Here is a 21,239-nt window from a genome sequence, read left to right as displayed (position 1 = left end):
CGAAAACATTTCACAGCGAGCAGCACATAAATCAAAGTCGCAGAAACCGGGCAACACGAAGCTACTTCACCAAAGTGGACTTTTCAAACAATGCCTCCTTTGTTTGGTCCTGTTTGGAAGTAGGGTATTTCGGCCCAGCCCTGCCCAGGCAGAGCAGGGTTTCCCAAGCCCAGGTCTCTCTCGCACCCCAGTTTTCAGCAGGGACCTGATCAGCTGTGCCCATTGCTTCACCCACCCCACCTCCGTGCCTCCAAACAGCTTCTGCAGCACCAGCATCCCCTGGGCGCCCCCATGGGTGCTCATGTGGGGCAGGCAGCGCATTGGGTGGCAGCCCCATAGCGGCCCCACACCACTCGGCCAGCAGGAAGGGGTTGGAACATGGGGTCTGACGCTGCCCTGGCCACCCGAGACCCCCTCCGTGGGCTGGCATGGAGGTTTCCCAAGCTGCTTTGACCCAAGCAGGTCGTTCTGTTTGGAGTATCCTTCCAGATACCAGTGGTGATGGACAACGTACAGCCTCTGGTTTTATTGGGACATCACAACATTCACCCCGTGCTTCGGGGGGGGCAGCCAGGGTGAGTGCCGCAGTGCCCACACGGGCCGCACACCCCCGAGCGGCCACCCCAAAACCAATCAAAGCCTGGCCGAGCTGCCAGGGCTGAGCCCCCCACCCTGGGGAGCTGGAGCCCCGCTCCCTGACCGGGGGGGGCTGCCACCGCCTGCACAGGGCGGCAGCGGGGGGGGAGCCGTCGGGGGCCCCTTCAGAGCGGCGGAAGCGAGAGCGGGAGGGACGGAGGGGATGCAGGGGGCATGGAGGGGATGTGGGGGGGATGGAGGGGATGTGGGGGGCATGGGGGGGATGTGGAGGGGATGGAGGGGGTGTAGGGGGCATGGAGGGGATGTGGGGGGGATGGAGGAAGTGTGAGGGGAATGGAGGGGATGCAGGGGGGATGGAGGAGATGCAGGGAGGATGGAGGCTCCCGGGGCCGCCCCGCTCCCCTCCGCCTCCCGGCCCCGGGCCCCCCGCCCGCCGCTCCCGCCCCGTCGGGGCCGGGCCCGCCCCCGCGGCCCGCCTCTCCCCCCCCCCCCGCCCCGGCAGGGCCGTCCCGGGGCTGGGCGAAGCTTTAAGGGCTGCGGCGGCGGCACGGAGCGGAGCCGGAGCCTGCCCCCGGCGCCACCACCACCATGCCCCACTCGGTGGCCCTGCGCGGCCCCTCGCCATGGGGCTTCCGCCTGGTGGGCGGTAAGGACTTCAGCACGCCGCTCACCATCTCCAGGGTGAGCCGGGGTCCGCAGCCTCTCCCCCTGCTGCTCGGGGCCGGGGGGCACCGGGGGGCTCCGGGGGGCGCCGGGCGCGGAGCCGTCGTGGGGCTCCGGGGGGCTCCAGGCGCGGAGCCGTCGGGGGGCTCCGGACGCGGGGCTGTGCGCTGGGGGCTTCTTGTTTGGGCAGCTCGGCTTTGTGCTGGGGGGCCGGGGGAGCGCTGGGTGCTGGGCGGAGGGTGCGGGGCTGCTGCCGAGCCCCCCCCCCGCCCCCCCCCGCTCCCGCTGGGCTGCGGGGGCTCGGGGGCTCTGCTGGACGGGGGGGTCGGGCGGTTCGCAGGGTGGCTGCAGCGTTCAGCTGCCCTCCTGACGCACAAAAGCCCTCTGCCATCTCTTCGTTCACCGGCCAAAGCCGTGACAGAAAGTGGAAAATATTTACCCTGAGCTGGGGAGGAAGGCACCTTTAAAAGGACCTGGGGCTGTGTTTGAGCGCAGCAGTGCCCGCTGCCCAGCTTCGAGGGGCTGCTTTTATTCCGGGCTGCCCCGCTCAGGTGGCCTGGCCAGGGCTGGTTTGTGGAGGGAAGGGGGGGAAGGTGGAACTGGGAAGGACTGGGGCAGAGGCTGCCCCCGCTGCTCCTGGGGACTCGGGCACCCAGCTCTGGTGTGGGTGCTCCTGGGGAGGTGGGCACAGCAGCTCCCCAAACCCCCAGCCACGTGGGGTTTTATTGCAAGTGAGCACAGAACTTGGGTGTCTGTATGAGCCTTCCCGCTGTGAAAAGGAATGTCTGAATTTAGAGGAGGGAGCCTGCTCAACTGTTGCTTTGAAAAAGCTTGGTTTAATGTTAAGCAAGGGGGGAAAAAAAAAAGTCTGCTTTTGCATAGGCCCAAAGTGGATTCAGCAAACCTGGGAGGTGTGAGGATAATGCCCCCCCTGGACAGGCTTACTTTTGGCAGCAAGCAGCAGCGCAGGGGCTGGGGTTGCTGATCGTGGCACTCCCTTAGCCCAGGCCTGTTGTAACCCTGCTTCCATGGAGGCGAGGGGCGATGCTCTGAGAGCGGCTCCCTGATGCTGCTGGGGGCTGACAACACCCGGCTCTGCTCCCACCACATGGAGATGGTGTTGGCTTCAGAAATAACATCTAAAGGGGCAGAATTAAGAAGGCTGTGGGGTGGGCAGCCTTGGGGGGGGGGGGCTCTGGGAGCTGGGCTGTGCTGAGATGTGGCTGGGAGCAGGTGTGCCGCGTGCCCCCTTCGATTATGGAATTGCATGGGGAGGCAATTAGTTGAGTTGATGAACCAGGAGCTGGGGGAGCAGCTCTGCCCATCCCAAGGCTGGTGCAGCACCCGGACCCCCAGCCTAGCAGTGGGGAGGAGGGGAAGATCTGCAGGGCTGGAGACAAAAGCGTGGGAGGGAGCCTCTCTGCAGGCTGACTGTCGAGGCTTTTGGCTGACGTCTGCCTGGTTCAAAGTGCTTTTTTATTTATTTTGTATTAAAATGTCATTAAATTACAAACAGATACTCTAAAAAGCAGCGATCCTAGTGGGAGGAGGGAGCAGACTCTGGGGCTCCCACCTCCAGCTGCGAGCCCCAGCTGCTGACATGGGCCAGGGCTGGTGGCTGTGGGGCTGGGGTGGTTGCACCCCTCCTGTGCCCTTGTGGGGCTGGGGATGATGTCGGGCATGAGGCTGGGGCTGCTCAGCAAGCCTCCTCTGTGTGTGTGGGACCGGCTGATGCCGGCGGCTCGTGGGTTGCAGCTTGGGACGTGAGACATCTGAAAGCCACCCACATCTCCAGCTCTCGATGCCAAAGGCTGTCTCTTTGTAACCCTGCTTCCAGTCACTTGTAAAACATGAATTCATCTGCGTGGGGTTTGAGAAAAATATCCTCAGTCACCAATAGGTTGGTTTTGTCTAGTCCTTGCTAGGCTGCTACAGGAAACAATTTCTCTCCAGACCTGACAGCTCCCTGGCAGTAATGGATTGTGCTGTTTGGAGCCACTTGCTGCCTGCCTGGAGAACCCTCCCAGGGCGCAGCTGCTTCTCCCAAACCTACTTGCGTGCTGTCACTTCACCCAGAGCAATCTTAAACGTTGCATTGGTGGGACCTGACCCCAAAGAGGGGCTGTAGGAGGAGGGGTGATAGAGACGCAGCCGGAGCTGGCTGTGCGGTGCTGGTGCAGGAGGCACTGCTCTGGTGCCCGGGCTGCCAGCTCTGGGGCGGGACGAAAAGCCAAGCCTGTGGCAGTATCTGCAGAGGACAAACCTGGAAAAATATGGATTTGGCAGCAAGAAAAACAATGACCTCAAACAGTGCTGCTTTGGAATAGGACTTGAATGACTTACCAGGACTTGCTTTTACCCTTTCGCTCCCTGTGAAGTCCTGCGTTTGCACAGGTGCAGCTCGTGGTGGTGAGCCCTGTCGCTTGCAGCTGTTTCAGATATGCTCATGAAGTCAAGAAATGATTTATTTGTCTTGAAAGCAGGTCTCATCCGTCTGTGGTTTGATAAATCTTAAATGACAAGTGGTAAAGGTCTGATTGCTCGAGTCACTGAGAACAGCTGATGCTGAGGCCATGGCTTGAGCTGGAGTGTGAAGTGTTAAAGTCTTTAAAATGAAATCTTGGGTATTAAAGATAAGGAAATGCAAATACAGATGGCTGTGCTTAGGGCATCTGTCGCATGTGGCCTCTTAAAAAGCTAGCTGTGCTAGCTGTTCCTTTTTTTCCCAGTTTCTTCCCCCGTTTTCTTGGGGACCACAGTGAGCAGGGCTGGAGGTGGTGGGGCTGCCCCGTGGGGAGCCTGGGGGGGGATTGCAGTCCAGGGCTCGGTGCTGGGGAGGGAGCCTGACTTGCTTTGTCCCTGTGGTTACAGCAAGTTAAAGCTGGGTGTAGTTCATCATGTAATGAGAGGTTCCTTCTTCTAGTGATATTTATAGGGGTGGGGGAATGACCCGAAGCACCTGGCCAAGGACTTGACAGAAAGTGGCTGTAGGACCTTATTAATTTTCTGGTAGTTGTCAGCTGCTTTTCCTTGGAGGCTAACAACTGGACACTGTCTGTGCTTGTGGCACGGGGGCTTTCTGCTGCTTTCACGCAGGTATCTACAACGCTCCCTTTCACTCGCAAGCACACCCAGCAGCAGCAGTGGAATAACTTACTCAGCTGCTTTCAGTGCTGTGCCTGTAACCACATCAGTAACTGCCATGGTTCCGTGTGGGATTGCTGTTGATCTACCCCTTGCCTAGGATTAAAAGATAATCAGTCATTAGTGTAACTGGAGTAGCTGAATGTATTAATCGCCTGAACTCACTTGTCGAGCTCTTAGAGCAGCCAGCGTCATCCCCTGCCCAGCTCTGCCAGCGTCAGTCCAAGCACTTGCTGCTTTTAGTCAGAACTACTTGGCGAAGCAGGCTACTGACAAATGGACTGAATCCAGTATTGGAAACAAAAAGTAGTTTTTTAACACAGCTTTTCCTTTATCTGCTGGCTCCAACATCAGTTTACCTGCTGGTCCGTAGCAGAGCAGCAAGAAATGCATTTGTCAGCTGGAACAAGAAATTTGGAGCTGGAACAAGAAATAATCGGTCTGCAGTCCATTACCCAAGTAGTGTGGTGTGGTGAGTTCAGGTTGACTCTTAAGTTTAAGCAGCTTTTATGTTTGAGCAAATACTTGTACCATGAAAGGCTGGGATATGCAGAAGGAAATCCGCCGATGGAGGAATTCCAATAAACGTTGTTTTGTTCACTCCTCCGGGCTGCCTGCAGATCCCCCGGTGCCATCCTGGGATCCTTACCACTTGCACACCAAATGCACGCACCCTGAGCCCTGCTTTATGTTACAGGGTGGCCCACAGGTCCTGTTCCTACATGCTCTGGGCTGGGGATGGCAGAGCCCAAACCTGAGGACGGTTTGGGTTAACCTTCTAAATCCCCACCTGATTATGTAAATCCTGACACACTTGGCAGAGAAGGCAAGAACCAGAGATGTCAACAAAGGGAACAGGACTTTTTCCTTTGCTTTTCTGCTAGGCCATAAGGTGGTTGCCTTTGGTTTTATATGCAAATTTTATGTACTTGATTGCTTATTAAATGGAAACGGTCCACTTTGTTAACAGTCCCAAATGGACTGGAATAACTGCTCTGTGCTGATAAAAATCATAAAGCTAGAGACACGGCTGATTTCCGCTGGCCTTTGGTATTTCTATTGTCTGTATAGAAGAACTAAGAGATCTTAGTTGTTTCTCTTTGTTGCATATTATCGTTGTAACGTAATGATTCAAGTGGGGTGATGTTTTTAAGTGGCAGGAACTAGTTGTGCTTGTTGTTTTGTTTTCATTAGTGTCCCAGTGCTTGTTTGGTGCAAGGTCTCAAATGAGAAATCTGTGCTGTTACACTTCAAGCTGTAGTGGTACTTAACAGTTAATTTAATAAAGATAAGGACTAAAAGAAGTATGTTACAAATATGTTTGCTGCTGAATGTATTCCATCACTGAGGCTTTATTTAATAACTGAAAGTAAAGTAAATGCTTGTGCTGGTTCAGGAGACAGTAATGGGAGAATAGGCTGGAATGAAAGCCTAATGCTAATTACCCTAATCAAGCACGCTGATAATCCCGAGTGGGAAACCGGGCGGAAAGAATGATTCACGCAGGTCCATTCATATGAGGTCTGACCTTGGTGCGAGTTTAGCAAAATAAACCCAGCACACCCTTGAAAACACTCAGGCTGCTGCCAGGTGGAACAAAGCAGAAAGTGCTTGGTGTAACTGGGGTGTTTAGCTTTTTGTTGTTGCTGTTAGAAAACTGACATCACCTTCATTGTGAAGATTGAAAGATTGCCTGTTGGGACAGGTAGGCAGAGTTAGAGTTAGTTTGGAAAAATGTCTGGGTGTATCTCGCTTGATACGAGGACAAAACAGAATAAAGGTGTGCATCAAGGCTTAATAAAACGCTCCTGTTGGTGTGGGAAGCATGCAAGGAAAATATATGGAATGCTTCTTTTTATTTTTTTTGTTGCTTTAGAGTTTAACAGGTGGTGATACATATAGGTGGCCCTGCTGGGGGTAGATCAGTCCTTTAATTTTAACACAAATATGTCATTGTGGGTTATGTGGAATTAGTGAAGTCTATTACAACTTGTTTTTTCTTGTAGCTTGGGGAAAAATGCATGTTACAAGTCTGCAGGTGTTACATAGTGAATCTTTGGAGGTGTGGATCCTTTTAAATGTAATATTTTAACTTAAATCGTTTGACTTCAGAGTTCTTAAAATGCATTGGCTGCTGGTTCTTAGATACCCAAACACTTAGTGAAATTATTTTTGTTCTAAGCCACCTGTGACCACAGGTGCTGGAGTGTGAAAGAAAACAGCAGATCTCTCAAGATCTAGTGGAGCTGATAAAACAGCTAAAACAAACATGTTAACAGAACACACTCCACTTGATTTGTTGTCAGTGCAGAGCTGCTGGATGTGTACTGAAGCAAGACACTAATGTATGTAGTGAAAGCTTGTTAATGTAATGGGTTTGTACACTGCCATTAACACCACGCTTGCAGTAAGCCCTGGCAGATAAGGGTTGGGAATGTTTGGTTTCAGCTTCTCATCTTGCTTGAGGTTTCTGTGCAAGTACCAGATTCACTGGGTTACTTGGAGCAATTGCAAAAATGCAGAGCCACAGCGTGTCGTTGGAGTGGTTTTTACAGCCAGCAGAGACCAGGAAAAAAGAAACAAACTTTCTCACCATATAGAACATATCTCTATTAAAAAAAAATGCTGTGCAAGAGCATTTCAGCCAATAAATCTCCCAAACGTCATAAAGATGCCTTCAAAGCCCGTACCACACTCAATCTTTCTTGTCAACCAGAGCAGCAGAAACTTGCAGCTCAAATTCACACCCATTAAACCTTAAGTACTTCTACAGAAACATGTCTCCTGGACTAATAGCAGAGTACGTGCAAATGACATTTTACAGTACAAGAAGCTTCAGAAAGCAGAATACAGCTGATTAAATAAGATTATTTTAAATAATTATTCCTAATTATCAGTAACGGGCAGTGCATGGCTGGAAGAGAAACAGCCTGGAAGAACTAAATCCTGTGTGGTGTGCTAACAGGCACCTTGGACTAGATGCTCTGCTGGAAGGTTACCGTACCCTGAGCCTGGATGCTGTCATCCACCGTAAGCCAAAGCCATGGACGTTTCCCAGAAGCCTTTAGCACATGTAAAGCTTCCAGCACAAAAGGCCAAACCCTGTGAAATATCTACTGTGCACAAATAAACCAGGAGAAGGCAGTGGCACGGGGCCCAGCAGCAGCAGGGTGCATGATGTGACTGCCTCCTTGCTTCACAGGGACCAAGCTGCAGCTTTGCTGCCCGCCTGAATTCAGACTGCTTGTGGTGAACTTCTGCTTGACAGCACCTCTGCTGCTCTCCTTTTGGTCATAAAGAAAATATCCGCCAGGAAGGTGGATGGAGAGAGCCTGTGCTTTAAAGGGAGCGCTGCGAGCACCCAGGGGCTCTCCAGAGCTGCTCCAGGCAGCCCCTGTGGCAGTCCCAGAGGTGGGCTGGGGGGCAGAGAGGGGCTTCACAGCAGGGCTGGCCACAGACCCTCTAATGGAAATGAGCTGCTGACTGTGATAAAGGCATCTCTGTTACATCAGTGTGCCAAATGTTGGCCGTGATGCAGCTTCTGGGGGACCTCGGAGCTGCTCCGGGCTGACCCGCATTGTGGGGCGCGCTGTCCCCCTGGCAGCACGGGGTGACCCTAAGCGTGGCAGAACCCGGGGTGGTGGTGGGCTGGTGCTGGGTGTAGCAGAGCAGCTCATCCCCAGCTTCTCCCCCAAGGGAGGGAGGAGAGGGAGGGGCAGCAGCGTGGTGGGGCTGAGCAAGGGGGGCTTCCTGCAGAGTCAGTCCCCTCCCACGGCTGAGTGACCCGTGTCTTCCTCGGCTGGCTCTCTGAGATTTCCACTTGGGTTAGGTGGCTCAATTTATCTGGTTCAATTTATGTTTCCTTGATTCTCATCCTCTTCCCCGTAGAGATCTCAGCCCTTGAGCTGGATTAGGACCTAAGCTACAAATCTGATTCTAAATTTGGAGTCGGATCCATCAGCGCTTGGACTAGGAAGGGGCTTTGAGTCTTTTGCCCTTCGTAATGCTTGTACTCTGCTTCTTTCCCTTTTATGCTCTTAAACGTCTTCCTTCTTATTTCTTCAGCAGTTAAATGAACTCACATTATGTAAACAGGGCTCCTCGCTTGCTGTGGTGTGCAGCATGCCCAAGCAAAATCAAGATATGCTGGTCTCCTGCACTTTTCTAACTGCTTATATAAATGCATTGGCAAGGAAAGTTTATTCGTTCAAAGAACAATGCTTTGAAAAGCTGAAGAGAATCCCTGGAAGGAGCGGTTAAAAGATTTGGGGAATTTATCTTCATTAGTTTGCCACTTAACTCTTGGTCCTTCCTGTTTTAAAAGATATTGCTACTGTAAGAGCATCAGCTGCCTTGTGGTGTGCTTCCTGACGGCAGGACAAGCGCGCTTTGTTGAAAAGCTGAGAACTTTGTCACACTATCTTGAAAGCCTCTCAGAGGCTTTAATCAGGCCCTTTTGATCACGCTTGCAGAACAGAAAATTTCCCCTGACTTGCCTGTAACAAACTGCTATTGATTTGGCTACCAAGTTATGTGGTCTGTATAGGTTTGTGCAGAGTTGTGCCTTTTAACCCATTAAATTCTGTGAAGATGGTTCCAATAATTGATGGGATGAGCTGTTCTGTTACAGTAGCACTCTTACTGTGTTAATCTGTTAATATAATTACTTCATACAACAAATTAAGCTTTTGCTGAAGCATTCATTGCTTCAGCTTATGGTACCGGCTGGTTCCAGAGCTCCCTTGAACAAAACTGCTTTCGCACAGAGCTGCGTGTGCCCTTCCCCTCCATGCCCAGCACCACCCAGTCCCCAGTGCCCCATGGAGCTGGCGGTGCTGTACCCACAGCAGCACTGGGGGTTCACCCCCGGAGGTTTGCTCTGCTGTGACTGCTCCTACAGGCCTGGCAGGCGCCTGGCTTTGGTCTACAGGAGGGAAAGAATAATGCTGTGTGTGTTTCAAGAGTAAACTCCTCTTAGTGCAAATAATCTCGCTTACTAAATGAGATTGCGCAGCTTCCAACACCGACTGGCTTAATACAACAGTTGCCTTAGCGTGCATTATTTTGTTGGCCTGGAGTCAGATGCTAGCACTTCGTAAATCAGCACGAGGCCCCAGCGGCCAGATAAGATAGCCACTGTTGGGTTTGGGGCTTTTCCCAGACCTGCTCCAGAGCATCCCCCTGGCTGGGGGAGAGGGCGGTTGGTTTTTCTGAGCATGGCTTGGCCTGGCGATACCTCCCACAGTCAGCGCTGTTGGGTGCGGTGCAGACTGCCCCGGAGAGGCAGCATCCTCCAGCCCGATGGCAACGTGGTGGTCTCCAGGGCATCTCCAGCAGCACCACGCTGGTCTTGTGCAGCTTCACCCAGCTCTGCATCAGCTGGCATTGGATTAACGGCAGCGGGAAGCACAGGATAATGATAATTAGCAGCCTAATTTAACTGGTGGCTGGTGTTCACATCAGTGTGAGGGTCACTGCCATGGCCTGTGTCGGGGTCATCGCTGGTATGGCTGTGCGAGCTCACTGGGCTTCCAAATGGGGCTGGATTCTCGCTAGCTGGGAAAGAAGAACTTCTGGGTAGCTTTATTAAAAATATTTAAAGGTTTTTGCTTCGGGTGTGCTTCTGCCATACACTTGACTGCTCTGAATGAGTATTGAGGCTGCTGTCGGCCCAAGGCATGGGCAGAGCTCTCTGGGATGCTGAGTGGCCTCGTTCCTGCAGGACTGTGGCCATGGGGTCTGCACAGTACGGCTGGGGTGTGTGAGACAGTGTTTGATGTATTTATCCTGCCCTGATTCCAAATAAATCCACTATAAGACATTTTTATGGTTGTCCAAAAAAAAAAGTTAAAAATCCTGTGCTTTGGCACGTCTTTTTCCTTGGGCTGTAGAAGACAAAGGCTGTCCTCGCAGCCTGGCTGGAGCAGGAGCACACGAACAGCCCCGATCCTTCCAGCACGGGCAAGCTGGGGCAGGGCGCGGGCGGCACCACGGGACGCGGCCGCATGCCTCCGGCGGGTGCTGTGCGGCCCGGGGGAGCTGCGGCTCTTGGTTTGGGGAGCCCGGGAAGGGCAGCACGGGGAGAGGGGCCGCAGCTTGTCCTGGCTCCGGGGATGCTGCTTACGCCAGCCCAAATCGCATGCCCTTGGTCTTGTCTTAATCTGTGTCCATTTAGCCATAATCCTGCAATGGTTTGTTCTCTGCACCGAAGAACAAAGAGGCCTTACTGCTGTCTTTGTAACCCTCCCTATTCAGTACCCGCTCCTTTGATGGAGGGCCCTTGTGAGAACACAGCTCCAGTGACTCAGTGCAGGGTTTTTAACTTCATAATATATCCAGTTACTCTCAAATTTGTGCACACCTCATTCATGTCATGCATACCATGCTTACAGCAGACCGTAGCCCTCTCTGAGCAGAGGCATGAATGGGTGCCTCTGTTAAAAGCTCTGTGCCAGGGCCTCTCTTTGCTACTGGCCTTTAATTTCACTGCCCCATGGAGATGTTACATCCACGTGCAGCACACCCAGTTGTAACCTGCATCGCTTGGCCATAGCCTCAGTGTGCACAGCCCTAGGTTTGTCACTAGTACAGCTACAAAAAACCAGTTTGTTCACGATGGTGGATTCTCAGCAGCAGGTTTTCCTCTGGAAAAGTGGCTATTAAGAACCTGGAGCATTCTGGTTTGAGCTGACTGCTGCTGATGTGGGTGCTGACTGCTAGCAGCTGGCTGGGGGGTGCTTGACCGAGCCCCCCAGATCCCTCCTGCTCCCTCCTCGTTTATTTGTTCACTTCCACGTGGTAATAGAGGGTCACCCTACCTGGGTGCTTGACTCCAAGCATATGTTCTCCTACAAAGATTAAATTTAATGTTGCCTCCTTGTCCTTCTGGAGATCCTGGCTTTGGGGGAGGCTCTCCATGTGGATCCTCGTGGGGAGGAGCAGGTAGGGCAATGCCCAGGGCTTGATCCTGTGTTCAGGTGCAGTGCAGCGGCCCAAAGCCTGAAGGGTTTGGCTGTGGCATCTTTGGTGGCAATGGCTTCGCACAGCTGGAAGTTGGCGGAACTTGGATTGAAGCACTTTAAATGGTATTTGCCAACAAATATGAGTGCTGGACCTGACACATGTTGTTATAGCGATTCCCAAGCTGCTATGACACTGATGCTGTATCTCCAACTAATGAGTTCTTGGAGCTCAGCTCCATTTCAAGCCCTCAGTCATCTACATGGATATCATAAAATGCTAATATGAAGATGCTGCCAAAATAACTTGAAATAAACCAGAAACTAAAAATAGGAAACAGCTAAGAGCCCCATTTATGAACAGCTTATTCTCCAAGGAAGCTGCAATGTGGTTAAGATCAGTGCAAGGGGAAAAATCCGTCAGACATCCAGACAGCATTGAACAGACAGGAACAAAACGCAGCTGTATTGGGTCAGACTGAAGGGCTCAGAGTCCAAAAGCCTGCTGGCAGCGGTGGCTGAGTGGTGGACACCAAGGGAAACGTGTGACAACATGCGAGTGCATGGAGGTGCTTCCTTGGAGGAACTGCCTAAGCTGCTGGGCGGCTTTCAGGTAGGTCTGGCAGCTTCTGTGGCTGCAGAAGGAGCCTAATATTGGGTGAATATCGTGTTTTCTTACCAAGGTTCAAAAAAAAACAACAGGACAAATTAATTCCGGGAAAAAAAAATAATCTCTCCAGGGTTAAAATGCCCTGTGTCAGAGCTTTGCAGCTAATATGTGATGTGTTAAGAAATACCTCCTATTGTTTGCTCTGGGCTGAGTCACAGAGGAGCCAGGACGGGGAAGGAGGTAGCCAGGCAGGTTTTTTTTAGAGCGAAATTGCTGGCTGGAGCTATTGAAGAGCGAGTGGTAAATGTTGATTTGCTCTGACAACGCAACAAAAGGCCTAATTCAGGCTGTCAGTCCTGCTTAGATGCAAAAAGTGATTTGGAGCTCCTCGAACACCTCCAGGTCTGTGTCTCGGTGGCACCTGGAGCTGTGGTGGAGGGGGAGCACTGCTGCAGGGGCGGTGCATGCCAGGCTGGCCTGGGGGTGCACAGGGCTTTGGGCGGTGTGACGGCTAAACCCTCCGCAAATTCCCTCTGAAAATACGAGCTTTAAAAAGCAAACAGAAAGAAAACGGTGAAAGCAGACGTGTGCGTGCCTTCTTTAAGAGGCTGCCTATTTAGCGGTAGCCTGCAGTCATCGCAGGGGCTTGGTGGCAGCATGATGCAGGTGGCCGGTGCCTAGCAGCTAACCAGGCAGCTGGAGATGGGTTACCCTGTGCACCGAGGGGAGGTGGAGGATGGAGCAGTGATTCTGTTTTCTGACTCTTTTGTGTTTTATTCTGAAACCAAACTTGGTGAAAATGGGACTTCTACTGGCTGACCCTGCCAGGAGGCAGCCTCTGGCCTGGGGGCAGGCAGCCTCCATCTGGTCCTCAGCACACCTCTGGACGTGGTGAGGCACAGAGCCATCACCTGAGACAGGACTGCACTGGTGTAAATCAAGGCTAAAGGAATCGAGGCACTGTTACGCTAAATACAGCTAGGTATGGAGGGCAGAAAGCCACTCCGTGCTTTGGGCCACGTGTTGGGTTAGCAGAGTGGTAACAGATGCTCTGGGTGCCCGAGGAGGAAATTGAAGGACAAATGTGTAGTTATTAAGAGCTTAAATGGGCGTGTTTACCTGCCCTGTCTGTGTTGTATCACTTTATCATACTGCAAAAATTAAAAACATATTTGGGCTGATGTAATCAAAAGGGCAATTTCTCAATTTTTTTATAGGCTGTAGGTTTGGCCTTATGTCTGACCACAAATGGTACCTGGACATGTCATTAGTTCCTCAGGAAAGACGTTAAGTTTTATAAGGCTTTGGCATTCCTACAAAAAACAGTAGGAAAGGGTTGTGGATGCTTGATGAGCTGCGTTATGTTCCGTGCAGAGCTGCAGAGAGAAGTTATTTGAATGATGGTCAGGAAAAACTGATGTCAAATGTAACATCTCCCCAGGAAGCAATTAGGGTGACTGCTCTCATCTCTAAATTACATATTTATCCAAAGTAGAGGGTTTCACGTACTCTTCAGGGACTGATTCTCACAGCATGTTTTAGGGCCTGCAAGCTAAAGGAGCCTTCTTTAAAGAGGGAGATGTATTGTTTGAATAAAGAGATCTGTTCGAATAAAGACGTTGGATCCGAAGAGGGGGCCTGATCACGTGCTGAGGCTGACAGAAAGCTCATGCACCGAGAGCCAGCACCTGATGGCATTGCATCCCTGACCCTCAAAGGTGCAGGGGTGGCCCTGGCTGTGTCCCAGCTCTGGTAGCTGCTGTTGATGTAGGCAAAATGTGTGGGTCTCCAGAGATAACTGTTGTTTCAACCTGCTTGTTCCAAGAAATGGGTCTCTTTAAAGTGAGCATTCTTTTAAGTAACCCTTCTGTGTTCTCCTGCCTAGATTAACCCTGGAAGTAAAGCAGCCCTGGCAAACCTGTGCCCAGGAGACATTATTCTGGCAATTAACGGGGAGAGCACGGAAACCATGACGCACCTGGAAGCACAAAACAAGATCAAGGCGTGCACGGACCAGCTGCTGCTCTCCGTGAACAGGTGGGTGCCGCACGCCGCTGGCTGAGGCTGCAGGTGCCGTGTCCATGTTACTGAGAAACGCCTCTGTGGGCATTTCTGTGCAGCCTGCTTCCCGTCCTGCTCCCTGTCCCTGCTCCGCAGTATGACTGCTCCTGCCTGGTGAGGCTGGAGGAGAAGTCCCAGTGGTGCTCGTGGTGCAGCGTGCCCCGTGATGCTGCGCTCCCCTGCCCTTCCAAGGAGGGCGGCTGCTGCTGCTCTGGCAGCAGTTTCTGCCTGTGCTCCTTCAGAGAGGGAGATGTGGGAACAAGGCAGCCTTGGGGCTTTGGTTTCTTACGTGCTCTGTATCAGCTTTGCCTGACACTTCTCCAGAAGGCTTGCAGCTGGCCCCGGAGCAGGCGTGCCGTTAGATCCAGTTCTTGATGCATCCCAGCAGCCTGTGTGGTTGTTCTGTGGTTTTTAGAAACAGTGAGACAAACTATTTCTGAAAGAACACTGGTACAATAAATGGGTCTGGGTCACTTACACGTGTCTGGGTTCTCATTTGCACCTTGCAAGGCTCCTGCAGGCTGAATTGGGTCGAACCCTTCAAGGCAGTGGAGCTCCTATAGACAGGACCAAAAATCCCATCTGGGAGAAGCCTCCTGTTTGATTGACTCCCACCTATCAATTTCCGAAGTGTCTGTTGAATTAATACACATTTGAAGGTGCTGCCAAATACATGTGAGTTCTTTACTTCTTTTACTATTTCAAAGCAAACTGAAGGTTTGTTTTTTTGCTTTCCATTGGAATTAATCTTTTAGCTAAAGACTTCAAGTGCAGGCCACAAATGATCTAGTCCTACTGAGTGCTCCTTATAAGGCTACCACGGGACTGTTATCTCCAGAAGATTTAAATAAGTTTGTACTAATTGTCCACTTCAGATTAAAAAGGCATTTCCTGCTATAAAGAGCTGCCACTTGCTGTTTATACTTCTTTTAGGAAATATGTAGTTTCTGACTGGAAGCCTGGTCCCGGCCCATGGTTGCAGCAGCCATGCTCAGAGCAGGGAGCGTTGCCCTGAATGGGAAACCTGGTTTTGTTCTAGGGTTTCACGAAACAGGGTCTGCAATGCCTGGCTGCAGCAGGGGCTGCTGAGCTCAGCCTGTACCATGCAGGTTACGTGGTTGCTTCTTTGGGGAAGAAAGGGGAGGGAAAAAATAAAACAGAAAACCCTTCACGTGGGTAGAACTTCACATAGCCAAGGAGAATTGTCCGGCCTTCGATCAGTTGCAGTTTTTGGGAGGCTGGACCACCTATTTACACCCAGCAGGGCTACCTGGAGCAGGACAAGGATTCCCTCCCAGCCCCGCTCTCCCAGTGCTGGTGGAGCTTTCTGTGGGCTGTCTGAAAGCACGAGAGAAGTGGAAACACTCGTGTAGCAGGAGGATTTGGTGGTTCAGCAATGGGACATCTTTTGTCAGGAGTTAGAATGCAGTTTTGCTGAAAACAGCTTTCACCTGAAGTCTGGCAGCATTGTATTCTTGTGTGTGGGTTCGTACTACCTGAATTTATAAGCTGAAGTCCGATTTTCTCACCCCGTTTTAGGCACCAGTATCAATTGGCGTCTGACTGACTGAGATCGAACCGCAGGTGTTCCTTTTTTTGCCCTGAACATTGACATACTTTCACATTTGTAGATTGCCTAGTGTCCTCTTGTAATGGTGCAGTTACTCAGTTACACGTTTGTATTTGGAAGATAAAACTTAGATGAATAGTGAATGGGAACTTTGTCATCACGGCAGCTTGAAGACTTCTTTCCATCCGTTCAGCCAGATGCGAGGCTGTGCCAGCGACTGCCATCCAGCACTGCAGGCAAGTTAGTGCCCAACAGAGCGGTTCAAATAGTCCTGGGACGTGCCTGGAATCGGAAACTGCTTTGTCCGTGCCTAGAACAGGACACTGCCAGAGATGACTCAAGTACCCTAATGAAATCATCACCTTTTCCATGGAGACTTTTTAGTCTGTAACCTGAAGGCAGTGTTGCTGACCCCACTTTATGGCTGAAGAGAGGAGCAGGAGGAAGGAGTCTTGCCTGGGATCTGGGGGCAGGCTTTGGAAGCCATCTGCTAAGGGCACGCAGTGGCAGGTTAAAACCAGAGCTGGAGCTGTTATGGCATCCAGCTGTCTGCTGATGGGCTTGATGGAATTGCCATCTTGAGACAAGATAATTTAGTGGCTTCTGACCTTTATACATGTAGGCATGCTAAGAGAAAGAGATGGTTTTGTTTTCCTTTATGTTGTGCTGACACTGCAGTGGTTCAGGAGTGGTTTCAGGTGCTCTTTAGTCCTGCTGGCTGCAGTTCATCCATATCCTAGAAAGTAAGGAGATGGCTTTTCTTGTGTCAGAGCCTTGGGTCCCAGTCTCTGCCACTTTAGCGACTGCTGGCGGGGTTATTTGGTGGCTTTGCCCATCAGAAGAGTCATGCTGGCAGCAGGAAGCGGGCGGTATGGGCACAGCCCTGCTGTCCCCCAGTCCTGCTGCGTAGAGCGGTGCTCAGCTCATGCCGGTGGTGCTGGGATCGTGGCAGCAATGGTGGCAGTGTGCTCAGTGTCAGCAGTATCTGTGAGAGTGGCTCCCGTTGTCCCAAAAGAGGTTCCTATCCCGGCTGCAGTGCAGAGGGACGATGTCCAGCCTGGTGCCTGCTGCTCCAGAGCAAAGGGCTGTGTTTTGAAAGCCACAAGACCAATGCACACAGCACCTGGGGATGATGAGGAATTGCTGTGTATGGGGTTTGGCTTTGGGAACAAGACCTTACAGCTGGTGCAGTTACGTGGTTCTTCAGAAAGCAAACACCTTGCGGGGCCTTGAGAGCTTTCTGCATCTCCTTAGCGTGGCCTTGCTCTTGATAGGAAAAACTGAATAGCTTGTTTTCTCTGCAGTGAGAAAAGCAGCTCCAGTGACACATTATTAGCTCTATTTTTAGTCTGGCCAAGCAGAGTGCTCGGTGACATGGCTCTTGGACTTCTCCCTTGTCTCCCGAGTGACCTCCTGAATCCAGATGCCTGTGCCCAGCCGTTAGTCAGCGCAGGAAGCGCGTCCAGCAAAGCCTCGGGAGCACCTCTCGAAGAATGCCGTGGCCTCGTGTGGGGTGGCTGTGGGTGCCCAGTGGCTGTGCTTGCAGTACTGCTGGTCTCCTCTCGAGCTCTGCAGTGGGACCGTGCCCTGAGAGAGCCCTGTGTACGGAGGGACGGGTGGCTGCTTGCTCATCCCGAAGGATGTTTCCCAAGCAGCGCCCTTTCTGCATGCCCCCTTTGACAAAATCCCCAATGGAGTGATTAAAAAGGCAGTATAGTGTCTGAAGTATTTGAAATAACAAGCTCACTGGTCTGTCTTTTAATAAATGCACGCAAGACTGGGTGTTGAGTGCCTTGCCAAGCAAGGCTCCATCCCGCTCTGAGGGTGGGCAGGGGGTGAGGCGGTGAGCTGGGCGGCGGAGGGCTCCCAACTCCTGGTGCTCTCGGTGCTTCCTTCTGTGCTGTGCCCTTTCTCAGTGAACCCCTGACATTGTGTTCCTGAGATGTATAACGAGATTGGGTTTGTTTTCAAATTGTTGAAAGTTCAAATTTAATTGAAAGTTGAGTAGGAAATTCGGAGTGGGTGAAAACCATACAAGGAAAAAAGGAGCGAGTTGTTGGCTGTCCGACGGGGCAGGCCAACAGACCCGGGTGTCCTGACACCAACCAGACCTGCCGGGTTTTGGGTGCACTGGCAATGCAGACGGCCCCTCGGATTTGGGAGATGCTGATTATATTTATCAGATTTGCCTGAAAAGGGCTTTTGGTGGGAAAACAAGTAACCAGGATGACTGGTGGTTTGTGTGTAGAACAAACCATCAGTGTGTAAAGCTTTCCCATGCACTGCAGACAGTGTCCCCCTCCGTGCTTGGGAGGAAACAAGTGAGTGGGATGTCTGCAGTGAAGTGGGCTGGCAGTAGTGAGGTGTGACTGTGTGGATGGGCTGCAAATAGATGCCTGCATCTGTCCTAAGTCTGTCATTAGAAACATTGCCCTGGGTTTGGTTTTCTCTTGCCCAGCTGCCTGGCAGTCTGCTCACGCAGTCAGAATGGAAGGAAGAAAACCGACTGCTTCTGGTCAGATGCAAGCGTGTAATTTGCAGGCACCATAATGGGAGCCAGGTGCTGGGAGCACCCCATCTGTGGCTGGTGCAGGCTGTGGGGCAGGATGAGGATCACAGGCTGGGCAGGGCAGCTGTGGTGGCTACTCCAGCAGGAGCTGCTGGGTGGAAGCAGGATGGATCCATGCTGCGGAGCGTGGCTGTGCTGGCAGGAGGGAACCGCGCTGTTCCCTGGGGCATCCAGCACTGCTGTGTGCCAACTGCAGCGGGTGGCCGCTGGGGAGCAGGAGGAAGGTGTGCTTGTCTCTGTGGGATGTTCTTGTTTCAGGGGGCTGGTGGTGGACTCAGCTCCATCACGATATGCAGCGAGCAGGGCGGTGACCGGCAGTGGGATCTGCCAGAGCTGTGTCCCCAAACAGGAAGCCTGCAGCCTCCCGGTCACCAAACCTGACCTTCAGCAGGCCTCTCCAAAGGAAGCACAGAAATGGGTGGCTTCCCACTGAGATATGAGGTGAAGGAAAACCAGACAAGTGCTCAGAAACTCCATCAGGGCTCAGGGCAGCTGTGTGCACCTGATCCTCCATTTAGTTCTGGGAGGCTGGGGGAGGCAGTGGCTGCAGGCATTGGCAGCAAAACTCGAAGCGTGGTAAAAAAACTCGAAGCGTGGTAAAAACAGGCAGGGCCAGGCCCTCCTGTTCTCCAAACAGCAGCAAACAGCAGTCACCTTGGGTGTGAGGAGCTGCAAAAAAAAACAAAATAATTACAACAAAATAATTGCAAGCTTGATAAATCACGCCTGGATCCTCTGCAGCAACATATGTTCATATGAAGAAGTCACTATTTAAAAATCAGTGTTCTTTTCCATAACCAACCTTTTCTCCTCCTGGAAGGCAGCTGGCACGCAGGCTAGCACATAACATGCTCTGCCCAGAGATAAGCAGTACAGCAATGCAGCTCGTCCTGTTCTTACATCTTACTTTGGAGTTCTGTTAGCGCTCTTAAAGCCTTGCCAGCTCCTTCAGATCGGGCCGTGCCTCAGGTGAAAGCACGCGCAGAGCTGGTTTCAGAGCTGCTGAGGGCTGGGCACACGGAGGACCTCGGGCGCCGGACAGGAGACCTCGTGGCATCGCTGTTCCTGCTGACGCACGCGGCTGGCACGTCCTTGGCGGTGCTGCCCAAGCCTGCCGCTGCCCCCCAGGGGAAGGGCGAGCCAGGAGGCGTGCGCTGGGCTTCTGCCCTCTGCCAGCCGGCGGTTTGTGGGGTTACACTTCATCCTCCCAGAGGAGCAGGCCTCAAGCCCACATTGGGAACGTTTCCCCGCGTGCCCTGCAGCAGAGGGTCAGGGTTGCACAGGGGGACCCTCGGCATGGTGTCCGTGGGGCTGCCCCTCGTGCACTGACGGCACTCCTGGCACCGCTGTGCCTTGTCCCAGCGAGAGGTGTGGGGGAAGCGCTGGCACTGGGGAGGCTGAGCCGGGTGGGTCAGGATGTCCGCGCCCACATCAGCCCGGTCCTGTGTCAGCTTCGTGTCCCTCGGGTCCCCAGGCGAGGCAGCAGCGTCTGGCAGGGCAGAGCCAGTGGCAGGCGCCGGGCAGCTGAGAGAGAAGATCGGTGGCGTTAGGCATCCCCCGTGAGTTATTACGTGCAGAAATGTGGTATGCAGGTCTGGTGTTTAATCACAAAATCTGCGCGCTTGACTGGAGGCCAGGGATTTTGGAGTTTTAAATAATGTAAATGTGTGGACAAAGATGATCGTGTGGTAAACTTTGTTCTTTTTTCCTCACTGAAAATGTCTCTAAGGTACACAAATGAAGAAATTCCACGTCAGGAAAGCATGCATGTTTATTCCTGCCCCGTGAATAGTGTGCTGGTATTCCTGTAATATGCAGAGAGGATTTCATGTGTCTTGAGTCTGATATTTAAAAAATAATAACATTGCTGCCTCTTTTCTCAGTGCAATCCATTGGAAGCCCTTTCTTTTGGTGATAATCCTGGGCTCCTGTGCCTGGGGCTGGGCGGGAGCTGCAGACCAGCACCAAAGGGCCTGGGACTGTTGTGTGGGGCTGCAGCACGGATGGACTGCGTGCACGCTTGCTCTTCTCTGAGATGGAGCTTCTCTGGAAACTGCCTCCCTGGAGGAGGAAGCCCAGGGATGAATCTGCCGGGCACATAGCCCCCGGAGCCCTGGAACTTCACGGAGCTGACTTTGAGCCTCCCCTGGCTCTGTGCACGTTTTTCTCATGGCTGCGGCGCGGCCGAGGCTGTGCGCGTCTGAGCCATGCAGTCGCGGCGCTGGGAGGTGGGAACCGTTACAGGGTGTGATGTGCTCTTACTGGAAACTTGAGAACAACTGAGTAAGTGAATCACAGCTTCCCCTCGGAGCTGTGCGAGGACTAACGGGAAAACCGGCAGCTTTCCAGCGCCCAGCTCCACAGGAACAGCTCGAGCCAAGGGGAACGAAGGGAGAAGCAGCACCACGGCCTCTCCTGTGTGTGTCCTGCATGAGCTGGGTCCTCCACGTGCAGCAGGGCTCACCCAGCACTAGCACTTTTGCTAGTATGTGCGAAGCCTCACCTCCTTGCAGAGCCAGTGAAAGCCCCATGCAACGCTGCAGGGACTGATCCTGCACCATACAGCTACCACAGCGAGGCTCAGCATCCTGGGGAATCACGAGCATCCTCTGGGGCAGCTTTCCTGCTTCTTAGAAGGGTAACAGCCATGTGGGAAATAAAAATCACCTTTGCAGTCATGACCTTGAGGATGCACTGCGGTGGGAGGTGGGCAGTAACCTGAAGTCACTGCCCTGGGAGGGACTGAACAGATTGGGGTGAAATGCAGCGACATGCACACGTTGCAGAGGTGCGCAGCTTGTGACCACTCACACCTGTGCACCTCATGAGAAGAGTGGGTGGCAGCATCCTGGGATGGGCTGGCGCTCCTCTGGGCACTGCTCACCCCTTTATAATGGAGCAAGTAGATACTCAGTAAGATGCAGGAGTTCTTGCAGCTTTTGAAAGTAGCTGTGTAAACGTAGGGAAGGAGACTTGCAGATCATTACCAGGTGAAAAAACACTTTGGTAAAATGTGCGAGCATATGCAAGTAATTTCTGGAAAATGATATTGAGTCTTTTTGAAAA

General features: G+C 52.5%; 1 protein-coding gene across 1 annotated transcript in view; it reads left to right on the top strand.

Moving 5' to 3' along the window:
* The first annotated feature begins 1,089 nt into the window (after positions 1–1,089).
* PDLIM4 (PDZ and LIM domain 4) overlaps positions 1,090–21,239 on the top strand; it is a 43,327-nt gene continuing 23,177 nt past the window's right edge. Inside the window, exons 1-2 of the mRNA XM_035560741.2 lie at positions 1,090–1,278; positions 13,859–14,010. Of these exons, the coding sequence (XP_035416634.1) occupies positions 1,186–1,278; positions 13,859–14,010 (245 nt within the window). The 5' untranslated portion in view covers positions 1,090–1,185. The remainder of the gene's footprint in view (positions 1,279–13,858; positions 14,011–21,239) is intronic.

Source organism: Cygnus atratus, chromosome 14 (genome assembly GCF_013377495.2).
Source record: "Cygnus atratus isolate AKBS03 ecotype Queensland, Australia chromosome 14, CAtr_DNAZoo_HiC_assembly, whole genome shotgun sequence".
In the NCBI taxonomy this organism is placed as follows: Eukaryota; Metazoa; Chordata; class Aves; order Anseriformes; family Anatidae; genus Cygnus; species Cygnus atratus.
The sequence above is the reverse complement of the archived record's forward strand: the minus strand, read 5'-3'. Positions and strand labels throughout refer to the sequence as shown.